General features: G+C 36.1%; 4 protein-coding genes across 5 annotated transcripts; 2 read left to right on the top strand and 2 right to left on the bottom strand.

Moving 5' to 3' along the window:
• The first annotated feature begins 66 nt into the window (after positions 1-66).
• Positions 67-4,466, top strand: LOC118053929 (uncharacterized). 2 transcript variants are annotated; one of them, XM_073409166.1, is made up of 11 exons: positions 67-351; positions 442-496; positions 996-1,031; positions 1,128-1,172; positions 1,722-1,805; positions 2,037-2,102; positions 2,344-2,382; positions 2,633-2,732; positions 3,182-3,332; positions 3,774-3,937; positions 4,189-4,466. In XM_073409166.1, exons 1-10 carry the CDS (start codon positions 143-145, stop codon positions 3,796-3,798), a joined length of 810 nt encoding a protein of 269 aa, XP_073265267.1. In that variant the 5' UTR covers positions 67-142; the 3' UTR covers positions 3,799-3,937; positions 4,189-4,466. The 2 variants fall into 2 exon arrangements, with proteins under 2 accessions (XP_073265267.1, XP_034921220.1); XM_035065329.2 differs by having other exon boundaries at positions 4,255-4,466.
• Positions 4,467-5,595: 1,129 nt separating this feature from the next.
• Positions 5,596-9,107, top strand: LOC118053930 (uncharacterized). The gene is made up of 2 exons (XM_035065331.2): positions 5,596-5,778; positions 7,005-9,107. Exon 2 carries the CDS (start codon positions 7,036-7,038, stop codon positions 8,959-8,961), a length of 1,926 nt encoding a protein of 641 aa, XP_034921222.1. The 5' UTR covers positions 5,596-5,778; positions 7,005-7,035; the 3' UTR covers positions 8,962-9,107.
• A 2,437-nt stretch (positions 9,108-11,544) lies between these two features.
• Positions 11,545-14,850, bottom strand: LOC118053931 (galactoside 2-alpha-L-fucosyltransferase). Its single transcript, XM_035065332.2, is given in 4 exon segments — positions 11,545-11,630; positions 11,632-13,655; positions 13,764-14,094; positions 14,638-14,850. Coding segments are annotated over 3 exon segments (2,244 nt in total). The 5' UTR covers positions 13,957-14,094; positions 14,638-14,850; the 3' UTR covers positions 11,545-11,603.
• Positions 14,851-16,128: 1,278 nt separating this feature from the next.
• LOC118053932 (ribonuclease MRP protein subunit POP4) lies at positions 16,129-20,061 on the bottom strand. Its single transcript, XM_035065335.2, has 10 exons — positions 19,903-20,061; positions 19,303-19,509; positions 19,169-19,204; positions 18,943-19,019; positions 18,581-18,840; positions 17,888-17,956; positions 17,723-17,781; positions 17,387-17,488; positions 16,771-16,894; positions 16,129-16,508 (listed from the first exon to the last, which is right to left on the bottom strand). Exons 2-9 carry the CDS (start codon positions 19,505-19,507, stop codon positions 16,797-16,799), a joined length of 906 nt encoding a protein of 301 aa, XP_034921226.1. The 5' UTR covers positions 19,508-19,509; positions 19,903-20,061; the 3' UTR covers positions 16,129-16,508; positions 16,771-16,796.
• Between the last annotated feature and the right edge of the window lie 113 nt (positions 20,062-20,174).

A 20,174-nucleotide genomic window follows, 5' to 3' on the forward strand; every position in this document is an offset into this window, starting at 1 on the left:
AATAGATAGATTAAATAAGTACTTTACTCATTAAAAAAAAAAATTATGAAAAAGGAAAAAAAATAAAAAACGTAAGCGAAAGCTTCTACATCACCGAACGGTCTAAATATCAAGGTGAGGAACAAAAGTATATGGAGGAGTTATGGATATGGTGGCTACAAGCTGGAGATTAACTCCACCGAGTTTGCCACTATTATCACCAAAAGTCAAAAGCTTCAGGGTTTATAGCTCTTCTTCGTCTTCGTCTTCGTCTTCGTCTTCGTCTTCGTCACTCTCGCTGTCTCCCATAATCCAAAAGACCTCATCTCTGATTCAAAATTCTGGTGTTATTGCTTGCCTCCGCGCCAATAGGTAACCTCTACTAATTCTCTCTCCATCTCGAATGACAAAAAAGAAAGAACTTTTGTGATTAGAAGTGAACAATTCTTGTTCGTTTTTTAGTGCAGAGCTTGCATACGAAGCTGCAACTGCTGCACTGAATGGTGGCATCTCGGTTGTAAGTCAACTTATTGCTCTCTTTCATTCATTCCTACATTTGGTAAATGCGTTTCTTGTTTTTCACTAAAATTGGAAGACTATTTGATAAATGGGTTGCTGATAAATTCTTCCCCTTTTAGGCTGCAAGAAGGAATCTTTATGAGTACTATAAATCTGTTATATTTGCAGGAATTGTTAAATTGACCATATATGGGCTTGAACTTGTACCCTTATATATAGTTGTTGGACTCGAGCTTGGGTCTTGGTCACCGAGTTAACCTTTTTTTGTTAACATAGTAGCTTTTAGTTTTGTTTTGTTTCCCCTTAGTGTTGACCCAGGGGTCGAATAGGTTTGGTCGGTTCAATATCTTGTCTGCTTCAACAAGAAACCTGACCTGGATCAAGCTCCGGGTGCTGGATTTTTCGGGTCACCCTATGAGCTGGGCCAGGTCTGTCAACTATGCTCTTTTGTACAATGCTTTGGTTTTAAAATGTGTTCTATTTGTTGCTTTGTGTAGCTGGAGATTGTGATGTCCACACCAGGTGTGTTTCAGGTTGTTTGATTTGCGATTTTCTATTTAGAATTTCGTTTGCTGCATTTTGGCCTCCTGGGTTTGAGACTCTTTGTGCTTTTATTGTCTTGTGTTCAGGTTTTAAGGCAGTTGGTGAAGGACTATCCTACATTGGCTTTGGGGGTAATTGCTACTACTTCCTCTAAGATTTCATGACTACTTGTTTTCTTTCTAGCATGGTATGGTATTGGCCACATCTTGCAAGAACACAGGCAAGTCTTGGAATGCGGAGCATGCATGTTTGTGATTTCATATGTTATATAAGAGAGATACAGAGCATTGTAGACCTTTTTTCCTCATCCTGTCCACTTTATGATTATGTATATTCTGTAAATGCATCATGATTGGCTAAAACATGAAGAAGCTTTATTTTATATTAGATTTTGCGAAAGACGGGCCAATATGCTTTCAGTTTGTTGCAAGTCACGTTTGGCATATTTGAAGCAAATCCAATTAAACAGATCAGAAGTTGCTGCAAGTCTGCAATCTGGATCAGGAACATTTTTTTCCCTCATCCTGTCCACTTGATGAGTGTTTACTAGATAGTTCTGTTGGCAGGTGTCAGAATGCTATGGTCAATTGCAAGAGCTGCCATAGATAGATTTCAATGATATTTTTTGACTGATCATGCTTTCTTCTCAAGAGATTTATGGTGTGGACAATATCTTACAGGTTGGTACTGCTTTAAATGCTGAGGATGCCAGAAACGCAATGAATGCTGGAGCCAAATTCTTCATGAGTCCTGCTACTGTGAAGGTAATTTTAGTATTCTGAGATCTGCACAGGTTTTCTTTCAATTAGTATAGAGATAATAACTTAAAGAGTTTTTTACTTTCCATTCCTATTTCTTCCTCTTTTAATTTCCTTTTTTTCTTTTTCTTCAACAAATTTTAAACATACTTTTTTTTTTTTTATTTCTCAGATGCATTGGCTTTACATCTGCCATGCTTTTTCTTTGTTTATTCTTACATGCTTACTTATCATCAGGACATTATGGACGATGTTGTGAAGGATGAAATTCTATACATACCTGGTGTAATGACACCCACTGAAGTAAGTAACCTGTGAACTTAAACTGTCTTTCATTTCTTAAGCTCTAAGAATCCTTGTAGACGTACAAGTAAATGAAGAAGGTAAACTGCTCATCTTAGTGGCCACTGCTATTGTTTTGATATAGAGAATTTGGAGGGTTTAATTATTAGAAATTTGTGCTCTCCATTATTTATGTAATAGTTAGACCATTTGAATCATATTTCCCTAAGGAGACTATTACGAGAACTTGTTTTTTTTGCAGATACTGTCTGCATATGATGCTGGTGCTAAAATGGTCAAGGTGAGTGCTGTCACATTCTCATATTTAACAATGTTGGTAAAGGAGTTGGTTATGAGATAGAGATGTCATGTGCACAACCTGCACACAAGTCTATATTACAATATAAGAGTTCATGTGGTACTATATTTGCTCCATTTCGCAAGGCCCTTGTTTGCTCACATTAAGTATTCTTTATTGAATGCATGTTCTTATTATGTACAGGCCAGGGATCACCTTATGGATTATATTTCTATCTTATTTGGTGGATTAGGTTTATCCTGTTTCTGCATTAGGTGGTGTCCAATATATATCAGCACTCAAGAAGCCTTTCCCTCACATACCAATGGTTGCTTCTCAGGGCATCATGATAGGTTAGTGATATATGAACACCGCCCCGATGCTGCTCTTAAAGATCAATTATTCAATTTTCATGCTCTGTCGTTAAGCTTGATAGTTCCCTTTTTTTTTTTCCTTTTTAAAACAGGGATCATGACCTTTTATTTTGAATGAAAACTGTATGATAAAGTTGGGAAATGGTTAACACCTCCTGGATGTGGATATCAGTTAGATTGAGATTTGATTTCCATGAACCATATGCTTTATGCTTCTAGGAAAGAAGAGTACCTAAGGACTCTCATTTATCATAATTTTCCTAACTGAAGTGTTCTTTGAACAGAAAAATTTTACCATTACACATTGATAATGCCTCTTTAGTATTAACTGTCATAAAATCTTGGTTTAGGTCCAGTTGTACCATTTTCATTTCAAGCTTCTTGCTGCAGTTCTTGATTGGATAACATTTGTTTCAAATTTGATGCAGATTCTATAGGGGAGTATATATCTTCTGGAGCATCATCCGTTGTTTTATCAGATGCCATTTTTGATAAAGGGGCGATGACCCAGAGAAATTTCAATGTAATACATCAACTTGCAAGCCTTGCTGCTTTGGAGGGAAAAGAAGCTGTTGAACGGTGAGTAATAGCGCAGTCTGTCTCTAAAAACTGTCATTGTCATTGTCTTTTCCTGGTTGTTTCATTGTATAAACTGTTGGTTGCTAATCTATTTTCTCTCTTACATCTAGAGGTTCTTTTGGGCCAACAACCTCTCATGTTAAAGCTTAGGATGTGACCTTTAATGTTGCGAAATCACCTTGTGTTTTGCTGAAGGTTTTCCTTCCAAAAGTGTAATCAAACATTCAGAAGTTGTAGGCTATAGAATAAGTGGCAATTTTCCATCTTTTGTGTTGTATCTATCAATCATCATTCATGACTTGTTCATTTGGACAAGGGTCCTTCAGGAATCTTGTTGCTATCTTTTGAGTTTTCGTTTTATGCTGTCATTTACGCATCTCTATCTAGCACTGCTGCTATCTTTTGTTTTATTGTTGTCTGATGCAAGCAAATACCATGCAGGAAAAGAAGTTGCACCACAAATTAATTGCTTCAGTAGAGCCTACAGATTGTATTCCTCAGCATCAATACTTGACTATCTCCGAAGCGTCTACAAGGTTCTGACGATGTTAAACTGTTGATGCATCCAACAAGGAAAAGATACTGTCTGAGACAGGAAAATGAAGGTAAAACTCAACCCCTTCATCAGTTTTCTTTTAGTGTCGCCTTCGGTGCAACGCATTGGAAGTTCGAAATCTATGTCACTTACAATCAGATTGGTTCTTACCTGTGCTCCAAGATCTTTTGAATCCATAAATTTCCTTTTTATGCCTTTCTAAGAGCAGCAGATAGCTGCCTTCTGCACCCTTCTCATGGTTTCAGGACTTCATTTCTTTTAAACCTATCTTTTTCTCTGTTTTACTTTTGGGATGGCAAGGCATGGTCTCCATAGAATCAAGGGTTGTCCTCAAGTTAAAGTGCTACGTGCTTTCTCTGCTTCCAGGTTTCTAGGATCTTGTTGAAAAGTTCTGTGTCATGTGAAAGAGAAGAAAAGATCAGAAGATTCATGCATAAAGGTAATCCATGCGTGAAGCTGCAACTTGCTGTGCTGAGAGCTTCCCAGGTGACTATGTCCAGGCCATAGGAGACAGGGTGGGGTGCGAAATATTTTAGAATTTGTTGTTAGTTTATAAATCGATTTACCGACTTCACTTCTTTGTCGCATCCGTCCATCAAAAATCATCAAATCACAACAATACATGTGGCAGTGCGATTTTAAAGCTCAAAAAATAAAAAGAAATTGCATAAAATATTGGTAAAATAATACCCCTGCCACTTTTCTGTTAAAAATAAAATAAAAATATTCAGTGGCAGTACGATTTTACAGGGATTCTGACAGCTTATTTAGATACCTTGCCTGTTTTCCCCGTTACATGCATGCTATTTTTTAAAACATAAAAATAAAATAAAATAAAATATATAAAAAAAATGTTTGAAAACGTGATTAAAATCTCATTTTATTAAAATTTAATTTTTTAATTAAAAATTAATTTTTTTATTTTAAATTATTTTGATATACTGATTTTAAAAATAAAAAAAATAAAAAAATATATTTTTATGAAAAATATTTTAAAAAATAATTAAAATTAAAATTATAAAACAGATATTTAATATTAAAAAATATTTATTGATACATCAACATACATGCACTTTTTTTTTTTGATAATTCATATATAAATATTTACTATTGTTAAATCTAATTAGAAAACCAACTTGAAAAAACATTTTATTAAATTATGAAATTGAGTTAATATATGGATCACAAGATAAATTATTTTATCAAGATGTTATTTTTTTTCTTAAAAAAATTTATTAAAATTGATCTAATTAATTTAAATAGAATATAATTAGATATACAAATCAATTAAATATTAATAAAAATTAATAAATTAATATACATATCAATATTATTTTTAATTCAATTTACAACTGATCTAGAATTAAGATTTGAATAATAAATTTTTTTTGAATTAAGTGTAAAAATCTATATTTATTGCAACAACAATAATTAAAATTATATAATTATTTGCAAATTTTTCTTTTTAATATTAACGGGTTTAATTCTATAAAAAAAAAATCCTTTTCTTAAACTATCCTTTTCAAATCTCATAAATCAAAAAATTGAATTTCTTTTAAAACTGTTTTAAGAAGAATCATATTTACTTAAATTAGCATCGGTAAGAGATATTAAAAAAAAAAAAAAAAAAAAAAAAAAAAAAAAAAAAACCATAACGTAAGTACCGGGACTGAAGTGGTTGAATTAAATACAGTCTAATTACACCTGGCGTCCGAGATAGAACATTAAAAAAACAGGGAGAAAGAATCCTTAAAATTAAACCAGAAAAGGAGAAAGGTCATTAACACAACACAACACACACGGACAAACAGAGCAAACAATATCGAAGAAACTCTTACAATTCTCAAATCAACGTCAAAAGCAACAGTCCCTCAGTTTTTCTTCTTCAAGGTTTGTTACCAGATCCGTTCTTTTTTTTTTTCTCTCTCTCTCTCTTTTTCTCGTGCTCTGTTTCTTGAATTTTGGTACAGACAGATCTTGAATGCATTGAGAAATCAATGTACTTTGTGAAAGCCTGGTTTTTGTTTTATGGGGTTGGTCTGTTTTGATCTCTCTTTTATTTTGGGTTTGGTTCGATTTTGAGAGATCTAATTGGTATCTTATCTGGGTTTTTTATTCTGTGCTCATTTCTTGCCTGTAAAATTCATCATTCTTCTTCTTCTTCTTCTTCTTTATTATGGAGAGGTCAGGAACTTCGGGTGGGGTTTCGTTTCTTATGGTTTGTGGGTATTTAGAAATTTCATTTCTTGTCCATTCAAGGAGAAAACAGAAGGTCTCATTTTTTTTTTTGTTTTGCATTAAGCATGTGGGATGGTGTATGGATTTGTGTTTGAATTAATTCTGTTTCCAAAAATTTTTATCATTTGCATAATGTTTTCGCTTACAATAAATTTGTTCTTTTATTAATCGGTTATGCAATTTGGAGAACTGTATTATGGCATTTGATTTGCATTCTGCATGTAGGGTCATAATGAAAATGCCTTCAATCCTGCTCTTTTGAAAAAAAAATTAATTTATGTTTGCTTATTAAATCAGCATGTGAAATATCTTGTTTTGTTTTGGGGTTTGGTTGATCCTATTCATGATAGGGAATCAATGAATTGCAGAGACTTTGTGTTATTCTCTTTCGATTTTTTTCTTTACTCGGTTTCAAATTTGTGTGACTTAGCCTTGTAAGTTTCAAATGTGTGATGAATGCATTGTACCTCCTGGATTTTCAGTTTACGATTTCACTGTCTCTTTTTGTCTGTATATGTTTTTCCCTTAAATGGTGGGTGCGTAGTTAATGAGATACAGTTCATTCTTATGTAATACAGAGCATGCTGCATGCTTTTTAGGTGATTTTGTCTTGAGATTGTTATACAATGTCCATGCAGAATGGGATTTTAAAAGTGTTATGAATGTAGGTTATTGAGTTTTCCTTTAAGATTAAATGAATGTTTTCTGAGGAAATTGCATATGGCATTCCTGTCTATAATGATTGTGAATCAGTTCTCTTTCTCACATTCTTTGCAGCTGATCATGAATATGGTGTTAATTTGGACAATGATGCATTGAATATGTGCATTTATGCTATACTTTATCTAGAAGTAAGAAATGGTTTTTATTTTTTGCAGGAACAGTATCATATAGTAATCCTCCAGAGAGATGTCTCCTGCATCAAAATCCAAGACCAAGTCCAAGGATAAGACCTTTGTAAAGCCTGCTAAAGAACAACAGAAGGTGTCTATTAAGCCTTCTGGATCAACCAACACTGTAAGTGGGAGTCCAATGAATGCTTATAATCCAATCTCTGGGACTTTTCATGCACTAGAAATACCATCAGCTGCTGCTTTCCCACCCCCAGCTGCTGCTTTCCCACCCCTCCATGAAAATGGTCGATTCAGAAATATAGATGACCTAGACCAGCATTCTAGTAGCTCACGTGGAACACTTTCTGAGTATGATTCAGTTTCCAACAATGGGAGCTGCTCTGGTGAGTCAGAAGACATAAAAGAGAAAGCCAATTCTACTCGGCAAGAAACAGTACCTGGTTTAGACAGTGACAAACGTGAGAAGATCCGCATGAAGAATGAGAAAAAGCACCAGCGTCAGAGAGAGAAGAGGGCGCAAGAGTTGCATGAGCGTTGCATTGGGTATCTAAGGTCAAGAAAACTAGAAAGACTTTCAGAACAGCTTGTGGCAATGGGTTTTTCTCATGAGCGGGCAACCCTGGCCCTTATGTTGAATGAGGGCAGGGTGGAAGAATCAGTAAACTGGCTTTTTGAGGGAAGTGAAGAGGAAGCTCAAAGCAAGGACTCTAAGCTTGGAAGTGGTGATAACCTAAATATTGATATAAGTGAGGAGCTTGCTCAAATCTCAGCATTGGAGATGAGATACAAATGCTCAAAGCAGGAGGTTGAAAGAGCTGTGGGTGCTTGTGAAGGGGATCTAGTGAAGGCAGAAGAGACCTTGCATGCACAAAAGCAGGAACTACCTGCGACTCCACCAAGACCAGAATATACTGCTGACACCAATAACCTGAGGAGACTGCATGAAAAGCCTGTACCTGTACCTGTACCTGTACCTGCAGCTTCAGTTACAGCACAACAGAGAATGAAAGAACCGGATTTCAACTACAAAACAGCAATTCCAGTGCCAACATATTCAGAACCGGGGAGTAGAAACTTACAACCTCTGAATCAGTCCAAGTCACTAGCTGACAAGAGATGGGGCACAACAGGATCCAGCCCTGCCTTTCCATCATCTATGGTACCATCCATGCAAGTAGCACCTCCATCAACAAAATTTGATGTCCGGCTTGGTTTTGCTGGAAATGAGGGGAAAAATTTGCAGCAGATAGTGAGGGAACCAGTAATAATGATGCAGCGCCCACAATCTATAAATGCCAAACAAAATACAGTCCCTAGTGCAAGCACCACACCTGTAACATCTGGATGGTATTCAAATAATGTTGCAGGTGTGGAAAATATGCGGTCAAATGTTAAGTTACTTCCAAATCAAAGCACTGGAAACCTTGGTCTTGTAAATCAGAGCTCAGAACAATTTTACCATCCAGTGTCACGTAAAGAAAATTCATTCCTGTTTAGTGGCCCTGCTACATCAAATATACAGGGAGGTACAAGATCTCCTTCATTTACAGTTCCATCTCAGTTGCAAGGTTCATATGGTAAAACAACTGCATCTTTGCCTTCACTAGCAGCACCATCCTCACTTGGTTTATTCACTGGTTGGGGCGCAGCAGGAACATTAGGATCTCCACATGTTGATTGGGATACAGGAAGCTTGATGCCAGAATTTGATTACAGTAGTATCGATTGGACTTTGGATTCAAACCTGTTATCCTCCAAGTCAAATGGGTTGTGGTTGGGCCTCACCTCATTGCTTAGGAACACATCTATCACAAGAACTAGCAGTACAAATAGTTCCTTCCTGTCAGGGTTACGGGACAGTGGAATGGCTAAAGAAACATCATCCTCAGCTGGCTCGAGCGAGTGGACCTCTCCTTTCGCAGGAAAGGACATGTTTAGTTTGCCGAGGCAGTTTGTAACTTCTCCGTCTCCTTACGACTAGGGATAGGACTTTGGAAAAGGAGAAAATGCAGGCAATGAGGCTGGTGTAGTTGGTGTATGGATGCATTTTCGTACTTGTTTCTGGTTTATCAGTGGTAAATGCATCTATTAGTTTGTGCTTCAATGATTTGTGCCTTTTCTTTCTCATTACATGCTTGCTAGATCGAACTTGTGGGCTATCAACAAGATTTGCAGAGACGGCAGCAGGTTGCGGCCTGCTTATTTTGCATAAACGATTGACCTGTTCACCTGCTTAAAAAAAAGGGATTAATTTAAACTCGGAATTAATGACCTAATGACTTTCGTATAATGAATAACTGGATGCAAACGAGAAGAAAATATAGTGCCAAAATAAAGAAAAAATTAATGAAAATCTTCGCCATCTCAGTTGCAAAAACTGTGGGCTTTATAAGATGAGCATAGGACTTACATTAATTGAGACTAAAAGGAATGTAAGTGTGTGTATATATATATATAAACCCTAGATGCCGTATAATTTTCAAAAGAAGAGAAAGAAAACAATCTCTTTATTAATAATGCATGTATCCTGGAAAAAGAAGGAATTGCAGAAAAGAAAAAACCTTAAGCAGATCCAAAGCCAAGAATTTAAATCATCGATACCAGATTAATTAATGCATGTATCCTTAGCTTTGATATGTAGAATCAGTTTCTTTGCCATGGAAGTAGAGTATTTCATCGAGCCTAGGTAAAATTATAAATAGCATCGAAGCCAATGCCTCGCCATGAAGCAAAGTAGGTTTGAGTGTATTCATGCGAGATTTCTTTCTCGGAGACCCTCGGGATCAATAAGCAAACCTACTTACCTAAGCCAGCACCTCAAGGAGGATACTGAGCACTGGTTCTGCTATACGTTCTTCTAGGGTTCACTCTCTTTAAATTTAAGCCATGATGTTTAATGTGAAAAGGGTTCTTCTCCAAGTTTCTGTTCTTAAATCAAAGAAATTGATTCTATGTGTTCTTCACACACACACACACACGCATGAGAAATAATCAAATCTTTTTTTTTGTCGGTGGGGAAGAAATCAAGGCCTTAAATTCCTAATGATTTGTCTTGCCACAATTGTTTGATATAATATTTAACTATCTTAAATTCCTTATAATTTGTCTTGCTACTACAATTACTTGATATAGAATAAAAAATATTTTAATGTCTTCACAATTTTTCTTAATACTACAATTATTTATTAATAGAATCGAACCATATATAATACTTTGAATTTCTTATAATTTTCGTATTTCTTATCATAATGCAAGTTGCATTATTTTTACCTTTGTCTTTTTCGTAGCTTAGTTATGATCTTAAGCTTCTTTAATTAATTTATGTTCATGCATGACTTGTAGGTATAGGAGTCTTCTTTTTCTAGACTAAAAAGAACTAAAAACAACTTCCTACTTGAAATTTCTTTCCTTGAGACTCTTTCTTTGGCTTGCCACCTTATCAATGTATTTATTTCAAGAAATCCCTTCTTTAAATAGGAATAAATACCTGCCCCCACATGAAACTTAAAGATTAAGATGGAGACAATATTTTTCCAGAAAAAGGAATTTATATATTCAGTTCCCTCTTACATATATAGGTCTAGATTATTAAAAGGGTAGAGATTTTAATTAGAACTTACTGCATTTTATTTGCCTCAAAAATTAATTTGAAGTGCATTATGCTCTGCATAAATGAAGATAAGTCATAATAATGCAATTGAATTTTGTGCTGAAACTGGAGCACTACACCATAGATAGGAGGCTTTGGATCTTTTATGTTCTTGAATTATAAAATGGGAATCGGATGTTTTCTCTTCCAATTCTTAAATCCCTGCCCGCCAGTCTCAGGGTCTATATCTAAGACTTGAAGGGAAAAAATTTAAAGAAATTATCAAGCACTTGGAATGTATTGCTTCTTCTACTCGAGTTTCAAATCTGAATCCTGAGTTTACCTTCAGCGATGTTAAGTTGGAGATGTGACTTGTTGAGCTGTGAAAAATTGATATAATTATCAAACTCGTTTGAATTTGTATCTTGTTTAATTTTAAATCGTTTTGAAAGCTAACTCAAGATCAACTCAAATCAACTCGTGAAATAGTTAAAACTCAAAAAAAATAAAAGTGTTAAAGTTGTTTTAAGTTTTATCAACTTTTTTTTTTATTCGAGGATAAGGGTATTCTTGAACCAGTTTGAGTGTAAACTGAAACCAAGTCTTTTCCCGGCAATCTTAAAAGTACACTCCTCATATCGGCAGAGTGCTTTTAGATGAATTCAATAAATTCTTCTAAGTGCTAGTCTCAAGGTTATGATTTAGAAAATTACGGAAATTGAGCAAAGATCCTTGACCGTCAAAACATTATCAGAAGACTGTTACACACAAGTTGTGTTCATACCACAAGTCATATTGCATACCTCCAAATCGAAGATTATCAGGAAAATGAAGGATATGATGACCCCTGCCTAGTTAGCTGTGCCTGGGGATTTCCTTTGCTGGTATACGAGACTGTACTGTTTTGGGAGAGGAAGAAATGTATTTACAATTCTGACAAAAAAAGAAGAAGAAATGGATAGAGAATTGAGGGTATGATGGAAAATATTTGTTGATGTAGGAAATGAAAAAACCAATCAAGTTTTTACTGATAATTACAGCAGCAATTCTCCATGTTCATCAAACCAGCTTTAATCCGTTCTTACGATCCTCGCAATGCATTGTATTAGCAACAAGAGTAGCAGCTTTGACTTCAACCCTTGTCTTACAATCATAACTCAAAGGAAAATGACAACATGGCTCCATTGATATGGCTCGCTGACAAGCTGGATTTTTACTCCCCATCCTCCAAATCCATGGCTTCAAACCTGCTAAACCATGAGCAACATAGCCAAAAGTAGACCAGGTGCTTGTCACCAGTACATCACACAAACTAAGTAGATATATATCCGCCCATGCCTTCATGTTGTGCATATTATCTCCAAAATGTTGGTACGCTTCATGGCTTGGTTGGTAAACACTTATGACTTCACCTGTCACAGTTGGTCTTGTCCAATACATGTTTTTCATATTCTCATAGTACTCGGAATACAAGGATGTTATTAGAATAGCTTTTGAAGTCTGGTTTCTTGATGGAGGGGCAGGTTCTTGTGTATCTGCTACTTCTGGCAGGAGCTTTTCCTTCAAGACACAATCTAAAATTTGATCCATAACAGTTTGAAAAGGAGTTGTCTTATCATGATATACTCTTATTTGGAGCCCAATCCTCTCATCTGCCTTGGCTAGATAAGCCTGGTAGAACCTAGTGATCAGTCCCCATACCTGATTTGAGGGGTGGAAAAGATAGTGGCCTAAATGGTAGAACACAGTTTCCTTTTCTGGGAACAATTTGCTTATCTCTCGATTGAAAGATGGGATCATGAATAAAGAAGGGACAAAATATTGATCTGACAGAAGTATCAACCAAGGAATTTTTTGGAGAAGAGCTTGGTTTTCATCACAGAAAGCTAATTGATCATAACCACCGAGAGCTAGATTAAGATCAAGATATGGTTCTGGTGGCTCCATTGAAGTGTTGGTAATACTTTTGTTTAGCATGCTGCCAAAGCTGTGGGCATATCTATGTTTAGACCTGCCAAAATGATTCCCGAGGGGAAAGTCCTCGGGTAACAGCCATGATGTATTTAGAAATGGCTCGCAAAAGAGATTGGCCATATCAGTTTTATGATTAACAAGTAGGACTCGGTTTGTAAGGAGAGCATAAAGAAATGTCGCAGCCATGCTTAGCATCCTGTTTCCTAAGCCATTAGAAGGAATCCAGACAATGTATTTGCATCCTCCCCTGCTGTCATGGCTAGATCTGAGTCTTTTAAGGGCTTTGTTGTATGATTTGGAATGAGGTCCACAACGTTTATGGATATCTTCGTACCTACGTAGTTTTGAAAGGAGATAGGAAGAGGGCTTATGGAGTGGAGTTTTGCGAAATAGGAAAGACTGATGCCTACTTGCGCAAGATCTTTCATCAAATCCAGGAGCCAGAAGTCCATCGAGAAATTTGTCATCAGGCATTCTGTTACCCTGAGAGGAATCATTTCTTGAACCTGATTCTTTCTGAAATCCTGGATCCAAAGTTTCATTAAGCTGCTTGACATCAGGCCTGCTGGTATCCAGCAAGGAACCATTTTCTGAATAATTTCTTGAATCTGATTCTTTCTGAAATCCTGGATCCAAAGTTTCATTAAGCTGCTTCTCATCAGGCCCGCTGGTATGCGTCAAGGAACCATTTTCTGAATAATTTCTTGAATCTGATTCTTTCTGATATCCTGGATCCAAAGTTTCATTAAGCTGCTTGACATCAGGCCTGCTGGTATCCAGCAAGGAACCATTTTCTGAATAATTTCTTGAATCTGATTCTTTCTGAAATCCTGGTGCCAAAGTTCCATTAAGCTGCTTCTCATCAGGCCCGCTGGTATGCGGCAAGGAATTATATTTTGAACTGGTTTCATTGCCAAAGGAATCATTCCTTGAACCTGATTCTATCCAAAATCCTGGAGCCATAGTTCCGTTAAGCTGCTTATCAGTCCCGTTAGAATGCCGCAAGGAATTATTTTCTGAACTAGTTCCATTGCCAAATCCAGGAGGCAAATTCCCATTATGCAGTCTTCCATCAGGAATGATGGCAGGAGGTGAAGAATCATTTTTCGAATCTGTAAACGGTGAAAGGAAAAGGAAAGGATAAATGAATCAGAAATAAGGACCACGATCAAGAAAAAAAACTTGGAACTCAAGCTGAAGGAATGGTCTTGGTGTCTTACCAACATTCAATGCTGCAACATTTCGAGATTTTTCAGCTTTAGCTAACCCCCCAGTTAGATGCAACAGCTGATTCTGATACATAATCAAGATCATGAGAGACACAGGCAAAGCAACGGAACACACAAATAACAATGTTGTGTATCTCTTGGAATCAAGCCCTAATTTATCCTTCGCTACTTCAAAAACCTCCATGATTTCCTGTCTGAGCTTCACCAGAAATTAATCTCTACCCTCAAACAGAAGGTTCTTGTAAAACGTAACGTTGGAAATTATTTGTCCTTGGCAAGTACCGTAGATAAAAGAAAGGCGGCGATTCAATACAAGATGTCTCTGAAACATCAAACTTCCAAAGAGTTAAATTAGTGCAGAAACAAGAGCATGAATCTCTTGACTCAATCATCCTTCGCAAACAAAACGTACGAAAACAGCAGGTTATGGTGGTGACTATGTGCAATGATTGACATAAAAATTAATTTATCAAGTTCTAGACTAGGAACTTAAAAGAATTACCAACAATATCCTTCTCATGTGCTGATCCAGAACACTTGGACAACGTATACATGTATGATAAGTAAATTAAACCACTTTAAACAACAGAAATCTGGTGAAATCAAGTTATGGCTAACTACATGCTCAAAAGCCATACCATGGATCATACGAGGACCGATCCACCTGTTATCTAGTATTCATCTCTATAACAAAAGGATGAGTGCAAGTCAAACTATAACATGATAAATATTATGATCAACAAGATTCTACCAGCTTAATTAACAGCAGGAAATGGCAAGTTTAAGAAACAAGGCATGAAAAGAGATCGAAGAAGAAACGTTAAGACAAGAGATGTGTTGTGTTAAGGGAAGTCAAATAACATACCTCCAAGATGAAGATTGGCAAGAAAACCGAGGATATGAACTCTGCCTAGCGGTGCCTTAGGATTTGCTGTTTATATATCTCTTTGCTGGTGATCTTGCTTTCTATATCCTCTACTCGATCGTGGACTTGAACTTTGTTCTGTTTTTCTCTCCCCTTCCTTCCTTTAGCTTCCTAGGACCTGCTTGGTGTTTTAAGATATTTCCTGAGTTATATAAAAAAAAAAAAGTCGTCATTAACGTTCTGAATGAGGTGATGAGTGATTTTTATAAAAAAAAAAATTAAAAATATATATCAAAATAATTTTACTTTATTTTATTATATCAAAAATAATTGAAAAACAAGAAAAAAACATTCATAACTAAATATTCATAAGTTTTAATTTCATTCCTCGTATTTTAATATAAAATTATTTTTAAGAGTTTATCTAATAATATAAGTTATTATATTAAGATGATTATTTGATAAAATATATTTTTGAAATTTTTTAAAAAATAATATAAATTTAAAATTTAAAAACTTTCAATTTAAAATAATATATTAAAAAATAATTATTAAAATTATCATCTAATAATTTAAATTATTTTTTTTTAACCTGAAACATGTTTATGAAATGTTTCTAAAAACATGTTCGAGAAGAGCTCTGAAGCCATGCACACGTTTTTATCGTATAGGCAGAAGCTCGTGATAGCACAATCATTGCAAGAGAACAGACGAGAACAACAGTGGCTGTCCTGTCTGCTCTATTCCGTCGACATCAGCTCATGGGCCCACATATTTATTATTATTATTATCATACGAGTTGCAGGGTCTTTGTTTGACACCAACTTCTGTTTTTTAAGAATATTCTTCATTTAAAAAATATTATATTAATATTTTTTATTATCATAGAATCAGAATTGCAAGGAAGATGAGCTAGAAGAGGGCGGTAGCGCGTGTATGAAGCTGCGTCTGATGCTTTTATTCAGTGCATGCATTGGCTTTTTGTACTCTTTAAGAGAAGGGGACCCACAAAGGCTGCACACAAATAATTGAAGGGCGTCCAATCCATTCCTAGGAGAGGAAGAAGAGAAATGTCGGTTGGAGCTTGGAGCTTGGAAGAGAGGAGCGTTGGGGCATTAATTGCTGGCTGCAGCCGAGACAGCGGCGGCTGAACTCTTTCGGTTCCACAACATGTGGGCCTGTTGCTACTTGGTTCCGGCCAGCCCCATGTCCGTCTCTTCTATCGGCCTCTGGCCTTTCATTTGGGGTTGCATCCATGGTTGCACCACCAAATACGTTCTGCCAGTAAAATCAACACCAACGGAGTGCGTGCTTGGCAACGAAGATCTTGGTCAGTTTTATGACGACCATGTGTTTGAGATAAGATCTTAGTTTTAAGTTTGAGAGAACCAAAGAGAAACATGTAAATATCATCAATTTTTCGTGAATAATTAATCATGCTACAACATGGTTGCCTGTTATCCGTTTCGTGTCCATTAAACGTAGATATAATGATATCAAAAACAAATTTTAAAAAAATATATTATTTTAATGTATTTACAAAAAAAAAAACACTTTATAGAACAATTTCTATCATTATCACAAACATCCCCTTCAATCAAGATTGTTAACCAGCTTCATTTTCCACTACTTATGATCCTCGCAGTGCTTTTACACGAGGAATAATGGCACCGACACCCGTCTTTCTATACCTGACAGTCATGAGCATGATGAAAAGGCTCCCAGTCATGGCTTTGTTGACTTGGATCCAGAATCTTTTTTTTTTTCACGCTCTGAGCTCACACAAAATCCATGGCTTCAATATTCCTCCGACCTTGAGCCACAGACAAAGGTAGGCCAAGTGCTGGCAATCAACATGTCATCCCCATTCACTATACGCATCACACAAGAATTTCAAACCGCTATGAGTGATGGAACTGGTAAATTTGATTGACACACTATTTAAAAGAAAAATTGACATGCAAACAAACAGGAAGCTTTATATGTGCCCCTAACAAACTACATTCTATGAGCATGACTGCGATATGCACGCCTCGACAACCTATTCCTCAGGCATGCATAACTTGCTAAGATACAAGATAAAAATATTTTGGTATGCTTTCATCTCCTAGAACTAGATATATGAAAAGATACCTGAGATGAAATGAGCAATATGTAGATCACAAGACTGAGTTTCTTGAAGAGAGTTTGTCCCCAAGCATTGTGATCTTCCAGCAATCAATTTGAAATATAAAAACGGACAACTTTTTGGGCACAACTGCAAATACAATAAGAAAAAGGAGATTTTAGTGTTGTAGTGTAAACACTACAATCAGATAGAGACTTAAAATCACAGATAAATATTGTCAGCCTTCGATTACTTATGTTTCATACTTCCTGTGATTAACAGATGTGCTTAAAAATGTCACAAGAAAACTTGTTTGGTTCCATTTGGCAGGAGACACTGCCCCTCTTTTTAACTTCAAATTTCAACATTCTGTTATTAAAGCCAATTTAAGTTCAAGTAGCTGGCCATCTCAATCAGATAAGATGTATTGCTCTGTAATGAGATGTAAGGTAGAACCCAAACAGGAAACTATTTTACACCAAGAATAATACTCTGTAGCTGTAATCATCTATACCAAAACTTAAGCTATAGGCCATCATACTACATGTATATAAAATGCAAGGTATCATCTCATGTATATGCATTATTCACCTACCAATGTCAAGTAAACTAGGTTGAGGTGTGGAGTAATGAATAGATCACCTTTCAATTTGTTGTCTTGTGTGATTATCCCAAATGTTTCGGCAGTTTCACAAATCATAATACCACTAATTCCGGTGAATGATTTTATCTTACAGTCAGCAACTGCAAGAAAACAGTTTTAGAGGTTAGTATTGGAGCAAATATGACAACCTGAGCACAGAGCACAACTCTCAATACTATGGTAAGAAGAGCAGAAAAAATAGAATAGTGAACCGCTTCAAAGCAGCTCAACATTTAATGCGCAAAAGAATTGCTCTTGCAACCCTCATAAATGATAGCCTCTAAAGTTCCATGGATACACTAAATCTGAAAAGACACTTTAGAAGAGAGTATGACCTAGAATAGCAGCGCCATGTAGATCTGCACTCAGAAGACATTTGGGCAACTCATTCCTCCTGCAAGATGGAATCAAAGCATGGTCAAAGGATCCCCAAACGTAATAACATGTGAAAGAATTGTGTGATTGCTCATTCATGAAGTTAAAAAGAATGGTTATCTTACCCAGTTTTCTTGAGAAGCTGCATCATATAGTCTTTCCATATCTCATGCATTGGCTTATAAACATCAAATCTGCAATGCAGATCAAATTATAATAAAGTTTTTAAGAGTGGAAAGGATGGTTCAAACTAGAGTTATTGTAAAAAAAAAAAATGAACCAATTAATTATGGCATGCATCTCTCTTATTTTGTAACAACTAATAGAGTATAGCAAAAAGGTTAACAAAAATTGGACAATGGCAACACGATGGGTCCAGAAAGAAGCCAGAGAAGCTAAAAATATGGGAGTGGCAATTAGCAGATGTGAAACTGAAATTGACTACCAAAAACAGGTTTGAATGTGGCACAGTAAAAAATGCTTGCACTATGATGTAATGAATCAACCTTCGTATTTTTTTCTCATTAAGTGTTTAGCCACTCAGTCCATGTTTGAAATTGAAATTGTCAAAATCAGCATCTTTTTCTCAGATTTAAACAGGGGGTAGAAGAGAGCATGGTCAAGAGTATTCTTTCTTCACAGAAGTGGGTAGGAAATTATTTCGACCAGACAAAAGGCATTAAGTTCTTCAAATAGAGGAGCAATGTGCCACAAGCAAATGTATGGATATAACATTTAACCATAATGCAAGTGCAGATTTAAAAAAAGCAAACGCAAACGGAAACGGAAACCAAATCCACAAGGAGTATCCAACTCACTTTTGGAGATCTTGAGGCAAATTAAACATCCCAAGTTTTTTACGTTGCTTCATAGACATGTGCCTTCTCGAATGCTTTGGGTTGGATTGTGAAGCTCTAGTCTGAGAACCAGTAGTTTTGCTTGGTACATAATTATCAAGAAGGATCCAGTTATCAATCTTTATGTTTCTGGATCCCTGCATGTACTTCTGAGAAGCATCACCATGCTGAAAAAGCTCATGCAAAATCTTGTCAACCACACTCCCCTTTTTACTCTCAAACTGCACAATACCACAGAAATATGAAACCCAATAAGCTCATAACAAAGAATTTACCCAAGGAAACTATAACAGTCATAGTTCAGACAACAATAAAGCAAGCACCTTGGCACCAGTCGTCAACAGGTTTTCGTGTACAGCTTGGGGGAGCTGTGAATATGCTAAGCCATTTTCGTCTGGATCTATTCATGAAGATCACGTACAGTAATTACAATCTGATCAAATTGCAAGAACTACACATTTTCTATCAAACCAAATAGAAATTACATAAACAAGGCACGATTTAGTACTCACTAAACAATAAAATCAAAACTGATAAGGCACACTTTACCTTGAGATGGAGTGTAGCCGAAGAAAAAAGAACTCCCTACAAACAAACAAAAATAAATGAAGCACCAACTAATTATAAAAAATCAAAATCATTAACACAACATCCGGAAGCACAAGCAAAAAAGAGACAATAACCTTTCTTCGACAAGCTACTGGAAGTAGTCTTCGGTGCATCCGCTCGATGCAATGAAGTAGAGGCTGCATTGTTATTTTCTTTCCTATGTCCTTCATGATGTGTTACTTTGTGTTTCTTTTGCTGTTGTTGAACCAACTCAGCTTTTGCAACAGCAAATCTTCTCTCCAATGCATCCATTGTCCTTTTCCTTTGATCCGTCGCCATTGCTGCAAAAAATTGATAAACAAAGAAAAGGAAATCTGAATGTGTTTGAGCGAGTTTGTTGTTCTGAAACCATCAGAAGCAATTTTAAGCAAGCTTGTGTGTTTGACATCATCACAATCATCTAAAAAAATCAACCCAAAAAAAAAACATAAACAAATTGTGAAAATTAGCAAGCACATATCCATAAACAAATTGATCAGAAATATAACTATGAGATCCCAAAAAAAAGAGAGAGAAACCCACAAAGAAATTCAGAATAGAAGTATAAACCCCGAAATCTCGAAGCCCAATCTTTATTTGCTAAATCTTATTGTGGTTATTATGATTAATTTGGCAACACAGTAACTCAAGATGATTTTACACTCTTATATTTTAGAAGAGAGAGATAAATTCACCTCAAACTCAAGGTGGCGGCGTGAAGGAGGCTGTGGGAGGAGGAGATAGCAGCTAAGGCTGGTGGCGAAGGTGCCTGTGCTTTCCTCCGGCTTGAACTGCGAGAGGCGGTGGAGAGAGGGAGTGAGGACGAAAACTGTGGTTGAAGGGGAGGAGAAGTCTCTGGTGCATTAATTTATATGGGGCCAATTCAGTCTTTTCTCAAGTTCATTAGTTGTTTCTGGCTAAATTATAAAAAACACCTCGAACTTAGCGAAAAATCAAACACCCCCCT

Source organism: Populus alba, chromosome 1 (genome assembly GCF_005239225.2).
Source record: "Populus alba chromosome 1, ASM523922v2, whole genome shotgun sequence".
Taxonomy (NCBI): domain Eukaryota; kingdom Viridiplantae; phylum Streptophyta; class Magnoliopsida; order Malpighiales; family Salicaceae; genus Populus; species Populus alba.